An 8,618-nucleotide genomic window follows, 5' to 3' on the forward strand; every position below is an offset into this window, starting at 1 on the left:
GACCGTGCAAAATAAGCTAATTAAAATCAAAATTGCAGTGGAAACCTAACATTGCAGGATCCGCAATCTCACAAATGAAGTAGGGCCTCATATATATATATAAATTTTCTCTTTCTCTCTCACTTTACGCACACGCACCCACCCACCCACTCACACACACATACACTTGATCTCATACCATTTTGTAGTACCGAAACTTGTTTCTCAGACAGCCATGATGTTTGGACAGTGTAAGGATGGAATTTTCTGAATATTTTTAAACTGTTATGGCCAAGTTCTTCTCTCTTTATTCATGCAATTGCTTCCATTAGACTAAATATATATTACCATCCCATTGATTTTTAAGCAGAACTCCATATTTTTCAATGGCATGATATGGCCCAAAGGAATTACTGTTGAGACCTTTGCAGTTATTGTTTCACCAGTATTTTACTAGCATGTTGACCTGCTCTGAGCAGAGTAAGATGAGATAACCAGTAGCAAAGATGAGTGTCTCCACCACCATTGCTATCACTGACAAAGCTACACAGACAAAGCTAGGATACTGATGGGAGATTTAGGGTCTGATTTGCAGTGGTGATGAGTGACCCCAAGTCAATTGGAGATGCCAATGTGCAGCACCTTTGGAAATCAGGCTTCTAACACGTTTTTATTTCTGTAATATATACATTATGGAGGCACTGGTTACAGCCGCATAGTTAAGACTGAATTGAGTTTTACACTTTAAACATAACAAAGCAGCTGAATACCTGCTTTAAGATTATTCTGTATCCTCCTCACACTTACAATACATTTTCTGATAACATACACAGAAATCCATTAATTAGTTTATGCATTAGAATTAATTTTTAAAGGTGTCCTTTAAGAAATTTAGCATTCTGTCCGCATTCTGTCAGACCATTTTTTGTCCCCAATAATCTCAATCCAGACATTGTCTATCTTAAAAAAATGTTTAATAACACTGATACAATATGAAAGTATAGAAAATAAATTGTTTAGGATTACTGGTAATTTCCCCCTGTACTCTGTGTAGATGAAAGTTTCTTTTTCACCAGAGACTGAATAATATAATTCTCCTTCAGAGAAACTCACTAAAAAAAAGCCTACTTTCAAAATGGCCACCACTTCTTATTGTTTTGGACAAGATTGAGACTACAAGTGGCCCTTAGCAAAGATGGCCATCATCCCATTCACCAGGTCCTCACAGTTCTCTTTTCTGCTTTCTGACAGCATAGGGGCCATCAACTTTCATTGGGATAGCTGGGTGTCACTTTTATTGGGATCAATGGGAGGCAGTGGCTATCTTTAGTCTGTGGACTCAGACTCATTGAGAACACTGGGTGATGGAAACCATTTTAAAACAGGGTCATTCTGAGTGAGTTTCTGTAAAGGAGAAGATTTAAGGAGCCAGCCTCTGCTGATGGAGAAACATAGGAATAAAATGACCCATCATCCTAAATACTGATCTTCCAAAACTACCTATTTCACTAGGTTTACTCAACAGAGAGAGCAGGGAAGGGAAATTTTGTGTGTGTGCACAGAGGAATGTGAAATACAGGAAGAAGGAGGTAACCTGATTTAAGGTTGATAGTACATATTTTCAAATCATTAGAAATATCAAACTAATTTTACTGTTCACATATAACCATTTTAATAATTAATAAACCTCTTAGATAAAATACATGAAAATGGAGCTATTATTGGGAGTACATTCATTTAGCACAAAAATTTACAAGGTTAATTATCTTCCCAAAAATTAACACTCCCCTTAGTTAAAAAATAGCCTCAAAACAAGTATTATAAACCCAGGAAATTCAAAGCTAAGATTAAATTTAGAAGAAATGTAAACATGTTAAAGTACAGAAATGTACAGTTAAGATACTCAAATACCCTTAGTTGTGCCTTGAAAGAAAATATTTTTTTTTAAAAATTGAATGTGTCTTTAAAAAAAAATCAGTTTAGTTTAATCACATCGTGCATAGTATCACTATTACTAATAATGCTGTATTAGAAAAAGAGCTTGATAAGCTAAAAAGGTTAGTGAAAAAATTGTTAGCACTCTAAGGTTTTCTTAAACTATAAAATAATAACTGCACATTGTTACTAATGTGTATGAAATAATAATATCCTGAAAAACCAAGCACTTAATTTCTTTGTATTAAAATAGATAGCATCGTAATTGGAATTGCATATCTAAAATTGAACATACTGTATTTTAACTGAATATCTGAAAGATATAGTAGAATATATAATATTGTACAATTCATAAGGATGGTTTTTGAGGGGAGGAAAGGGGAATGAGATATTATCATTTCTGAAAAAAACAATGGTCTAAATAGAATCAGAAATAGAATGTAATTTAACTAACAAGTATTCACTTGCACTACTGCATTCCTTACAGAAAACCAAGTGGTGCATTTTACATATGGTTACAATGCATTCAAGAAAATCAGTTCCTGCAATGAAACAAGATGTTAATGTCTAGATAACTGTGTACAGAAGCTGTTAGACATGTTACAGTTTATCATGAAGATTGTTACACATATTTTGAAAAAACAGGGCTTTGCAAAATATTGGACACTACAGCTACAAATCCCTGTAAACTAAATACAGGCTGTCCTCGGACTTACAACACAATTGGTTCCTTCCAATTGCGTTGTAAGTTGGAACGTCGTAACTTGGAACTGCAATCTACTCCATTGCAGGATCGAGCATTGTAAACTCAAAACCTATAGTCGTAAGTTGAATCAGGATGTCAATGTAGAAGCGTCATAAGTGCCATTCGTCATAACCTGAACATTGTAAAGTCAGTAAATAGAATAGCATTTGACTGTGGTAACCACTTTGCTAATTGAGAAGTGAACAGCGCACAACATATAGTATGTATGTAGTTTCTTCTTTGTGCTAAGGAGTGAAGATTTAAGAGTATTTTCTTTGTAGACAATCTGATTCCATCAAACTAAAATTTTAATTTAGCCATTTTAATATCAGCATCTTGAGAATTTAAAAAACAAACCAAGGGCTAGATACCCAAGCTAATCTGATAATATACTGAGGGTCTTATATGTGCAAATTACTTTACTGGAATTCCAGCTGGTGAGTAGGGGGAAGAGAGAAGCAATATGACACAGATGTTTCTGAAGTTAGCCTTATTGACTGCCCTTTACACTTTTTCAGAGGGGTGTTGACATGTAAAACACAAAACATGGTCTGAAGTATCAAAGTTTACTAGGCTAGTGAGCTGCACTACCTTCATGCAGAAGCAAAATAAAAATAATGGCTTCTATTTTCAAAAGTGAGTAACGATTATGGGTGCTTCCATTTTTGGTGCCGAACTTGAAACAAGGGGTCTGATTTTGAGAAAGTGTTCAGTACCTGCCCTCTGAAAATCAGGTCCCTTTAGATACTTTAAAGTGGGCACCCAAAAACAGACACTTTCAAAATCACTAGACACTTTTGAAAGTTTAAACTAACAGTTTTTCTCACTAAGAATAAGGCCATGAGGAATTTCTCTGCTAAATGATAACTTTATATAGCAAAAGCCTGGTTTCCAACATGATATTGTTTGGCAAAATAACCTTATTGAAGCACCAATTCCCAATGGGAACCAATTGACAGGATACTGGGGAAAGTATCATTCATTTATACTATTCATCTCATGGTTTCTAATATTGCATTCCACATTTTTGAAGTTTCTTTTATCAAGTGTTCCTTTCTGATCAAAAAGAAACAAACTGAACTATTACTTGATTTTCAAGAGAACATGCTTATTTTCAATGTAAACATTCACATTCATAATTACAGAATTAGGCTGTAAGCTCTTTGGGGCAGGGACAATTTTTTTGTTCAGTGTTTATACAGCACCTAGCACAATGAGATCCTGGACCATGACCAGGACTGTATTATATTATTAATCTAATAATGTCAGCCAAACTTTGTGTAACTTGGCAGTGTTATCTCACTAACAACAACAACATTACTATTCAATTAAGATTTTCTAAAAATAGGCAAGAACAATTAGATGCCTGGTCAGCATATCTGAGATGGGGGGAAGTAAAAAAAAACGAGCAGGCTAGTACTTTGATATTTAAATCCTTCTCCTAGAGATTACAGGTCTGAGTCTCTGCTACCTACCAACCTGCGGTTGACACTTACACAGTACAAATTAGGTGTAAGACACTAGCAAACCAGAATTCTCTATTCACTGCACAGGCACCGGCTTCCTCCAGGCCCTGGGGTACTCACCCCCTGCTCCGCCCTAGGCCCTGCCCCCAACCCAACTCCTTCCCCCAAGCCACCAGCCCTGCCCTACGTCTTCCTGCCCCATCTCTTTCCGCCCAGTTCCTCCCCCTCCCCCCCCGTGCATTCCCCCGCTCCTCTGCCCCCCCCCCCCCCCCCCCGCCCCCGCCCCCCACCACCCACCCCCCCCCCCCCCCCCACCAGCGCCTCCTGCATGTCACGGAACAGCTGATCTGCAGCAGGAAGTAGGTGCTGGGAGAGAGAGGGAGGAGTTGATCGGCAGGGCCGCTGGTGGACAGGAGGCTCTGGGTGCCGGTGGGCGCTAAGCACCCACTAATTTTTTTCCGTGGGGGCTCAAGCTCTGGAGCACCCACAGAGTCAGTGCCTATGATTCACTGACACTGATGGTCACATTTTACACAGGTCTATGCAATTCTAAACACACACACATATACATGCAATATTCTGTAATAGAAAATATACTCCCCAATATATATAGATATTTTAATACATGTCATATGACATGAAACATAATTAGTCAAGTATTTATTTGGGGATTTATATAATTATCTACGTCTCTATTTTCTTTTAATAACACTGCTATAATGTTCTTATTGTAGGTTAGAGATCTGAAACAATGGGTGACTGGAGCTTTCTGGGGAGACTATTAGAGAATGCACAAGAGCACTCCACGGTTATTGGCAAAGTTTGGCTGACGGTACTATTTATCTTCAGGATCCTGGTGCTGGGGGCTGCTGCTGAGGAAGTCTGGGGAGATGAACAATCGGACTTTACATGCAACACCCAGCAACCTGGTTGCGAAAATGTCTGCTATGACAAAGCCTTCCCCATTTCCCACATCCGCTTCTGGGTGCTGCAGATCATCTTTGTCTCTACGCCAACCCTCATCTACCTGGGCCATGTGCTGCACATTGTGCGCATGGAGGAGAAGAAGAAAGAGGAAGAGCTAAAAAAGAAGGGAAGCAGCAGGGACAGCAACCACCAGGGGGGAGCAGCAGCAGCAAGTGGCCGAGGGAGTAGCAACAACAGCAGCACCAATAAGGAGCCACCCCCAAAGAAGGAGAAGCCACCAATCCGTGATGAGCGGGGTAAAATACGCATCAGTGGTGCCTTGCTCCGCACCTATGTCTTCAATATCATTTTCAAAACTCTGTTTGAGATAGGCTTCATTGTGGGCCAGTATTTCCTGTATGGCTTTGAGCTGAAGCCACTCTACCGTTGCAGCCGTTGGCCTTGCCCGAACATTGTGGACTGCTTCATTTCACGGCCCACTGAGAAGACCATTTTCATCATCTTCATGCTGGTGGTGGCATGTGTCTCGCTGCTGCTCAACATGCTTGAGATGTACCACCTTGGATGGAAGAAGCTCAAGCAAGGCGTGACCAACCAATACCGCCCTGATCCACTCCCCATTGCATCAGCTACCATTGCAAGGGACTCCAAACCTGTTACTCTGCCATTGCCATCTCCAGCAGTGTTCCCTACTGTCCCGCCTGCTCTGCCGGATTCCCGTGCCATCACTCCGCTGCTCTCTTCACGGACTGTGCCGCCTTACTATGCTGAAGCCACTGCTAGGGCACAGCCAGCCACCACAACTTCCCTGGCTGGCTACTCCGGGGCTCCTCCATTTTCTGAGGAGCGACACAATACTGCCACTCCCATTCCAACCTCCATCCCAATCCCAACTCTATCCCCCATCCCAACACCTATGCAAGCCATCACCCCCTACTTCAATGGCAGCAGCCAGGCCTTAGCTGCCGAGCAGAACTGGACCAATCTGGCAGTCGAGCAGCAGAGGAAGCCACCAGCCTCCAGCTCAGCTGCCTCCTCTCCCCCCAGCAGCATCAGACAGCAATCGCCAAAGCAAGAGGTGGCCAGTGAGCAGCCGCTGCCATCGCCACCTCTTTTGCCACCTGTAGCAGCAGTCAATAGCAGCAGCAGCACCAGCCTGAGCAGAGGAAGCAGCAGCAAGTGGGATGTAGAAGGTGAAGAGGAGGCCACAAAGGAGTGGCCAGTGTCAGCTGCCTGCACTACAGTAGAAATGCATGAGCCGCCACTGCTCATAGACACACGGCGCTTAAGCAGGGCTAGTAAGTCAAGCAGCAGTAGAGCCAGGTCAGATGACTTAGCTGTGTAACATGGTCCCTAGCACTGGGAGAAGCAAATGATGAAAGCAAAGTGTGATGGGGAGCTGCATGGGGAGGAGGCCATGCCCCAGTACAGGGGGTGAGGGAGGCCGGGGTTCCAAACTTTGAAGCTTGCTGTTCTTGCACTCTGTGAGTTGTAGTGGGGATAAATATCTACATTTTCTAGTAGGTCAGGGGTGGCCAAAGTGCAGCCCGTGGACCAAGGGACCAATCCCTCTGTCATTGACATCAATGACAAACATCCCAATGGCAGCCATATGGAGGGCTTGCACAGATGACAGGTGGTGGCACTGGCAGTGGTGGCAGCTAGCCATGTGCCTTCATAGGGAAGCTCTTCCAAGAACAATGTTAATACTTTTAGCCCTCACCTTCACTTCCACTCATCTTATATAAGCACTTCATGAGCAGAGGCCTTGACTTCTTTCCTTCCTCTGAAACCCCATACACACATGTTTAACCACCTCCTTGAAAATGAGGATGGCATATTGCCTGCTGGCACCTGTCATCTCTGTGGACCAATCTGCCATATTAAACATCAGGGTGACAACACTCTGTTCCATTTAATGCAAAGTAGGGCAGCCTTTGCACTCATGGCAAATTGCCAATGCGACCCTGTTGGCTGGGCAAAGTTTGGATAACCCCTGTAGTAGCTTTTATCATTCTGAGCTTCATCTTTGTATTATTATAATAATTTTTTTACTCTTGACCTATAAGGAAATGTCCAGTTTGACCTTCTGTCCGGTGTTTGCCAACTGCGACAACACAATTTTTTTAAACCCATGTATTCCTTTGAATATGTTTGGTTATATTTTGAGATGACTTCTGAAATTGCTTAGAGGAGGACAGGAAACTAAACCACACACCTCATAAAATATTACACAGAATAATTGTAATCCAGAAAGAAAGGATTATGGTTTCAGTACACTGTGACCCCTTATGTTGCTCATGAACAAAACAGTAGGTTAAAGTATGGTACTGCATTTTAGACTATTAGATACATGCTTTTATCAGCTTAAGGTAGTTGGAAAAATGTTTAATAGAAGTAAAACTAGAGTGCATACCTTTAAAGTATTTGAGCAGTTTTAGAATAAATTTTAATCTGTAGATTTAAATTACTTGACAGTGTACTTATACATTTTAGTTTGATCTTTGATTTCACAGGAAAAATTAAGGGGAAACCAAAGTAAAGTCCAAAGCAATATTGTTTCCTGCTGTGTTTTGTAAGTGATTAGCCCTGTCCTACAACAATCTGTAATGTCTTACAAACTAATAAACAGCAGACATAGAATATACTGTACAGCAAAAAAGGTGACTAAAATATCATGGCAACATTTTAGGGGCCTCAGGGCCTATTCTGATTCCACAGAAGTCAATGGCAGAATTCCTGTTGACTACCATAGGAGCAGGATTGGGCCCTCTCATCTTGAAGTCGTTATTCAATCAAAACTCCATTGGAAGTCAAATGAAGTTTTGGGTGCAACAAGGAATGTAGGATTGGGCCCATTTCCCTTAAAACTGTGAAGAAAAGTGATGTGTATTTTTCTAAGGAGTCAGCTTTCCTTAAAAGAGACTCCATCTTTCATTCCCATTGTAACAAATACCCTCATATAAGTCAGTCAAAAGTTTGAACTCCTGATAAAGTTGGTGAGAGATTTGGGTATACAAAGAATGCAGAATCAGACCCAACTTTTGTTCTTGTGGTTGAAAAGATCATTTCAATGAGTTGAAGTCCAGCACTATTCCTCTGGCTGCCATAAAACTGAACTTGTATTTAGCGGTGACATTCTGAGTACCTGTCCCAGACCTGAAGAAGAGCTCTGTGTACGCTCTTTTTCACCAACAGAAGTTGGTCCAATAAAAGATATTACCTCACCCCCCTTGTCTCTCTCATATTCTGGGACCAACATGCTACAACACCACCACAAACAAAGCTGAACTGCCATAATTAAAATAGTGTAGCTAAGTTCACTTAAATAACCTTTCCATGTTCAAAATGTGTTGGCCTGGCCATGTAGTGCTTACTTAGGGAACTGGTCTCAGCTTTGCCTACGTAGCTAAAGGCTACAAGTGCAACTGATAATATATGTTTTCCTAAACGTGTTGATTTTATTAAACGATTAACAATATTTCCCATCAATACAGACTAAAATGTTATACTTCTAATATTTCCTGAACAGATTCAAAATTATTTCTGAATAACCATGGAACAGG

General features: G+C 41.0%; 1 protein-coding gene across 1 annotated transcript; it reads left to right on the forward strand.

The window, feature by feature from the left end:
• The first annotated feature begins 4,876 nt into the window (after window positions 1-4,876).
• Window positions 4,877-8,278, forward strand: GJA3 (gap junction protein alpha 3). The gene has a single exon (XM_034758781.1). The coding sequence runs from the start codon at window positions 4,877-4,879 to the stop codon at window positions 6,395-6,397; it is 1,521 nt and encodes a 506-aa protein (XP_034614672.1). The 3' UTR covers window positions 6,398-8,278.
• The last annotated feature ends 340 nt before the right edge of the window (window positions 8,279-8,618 follow it).

Source organism: Trachemys scripta, chromosome 1 (genome assembly GCF_013100865.1).
Source record: "Trachemys scripta elegans isolate TJP31775 chromosome 1, CAS_Tse_1.0, whole genome shotgun sequence".
Lineage (NCBI taxonomy): Eukaryota > Metazoa > Chordata > Testudines > Emydidae > Trachemys > Trachemys scripta.

Bases quoted from the DNA above. Each gene is read 5' to 3' on its own strand.
- GJA3 (XM_034758781.1), top strand. From the start codon at position 4,877: ATGGGTGACTGGAGCTTTCTGGGGAGACTATTAGAGAATGCACAAGAG.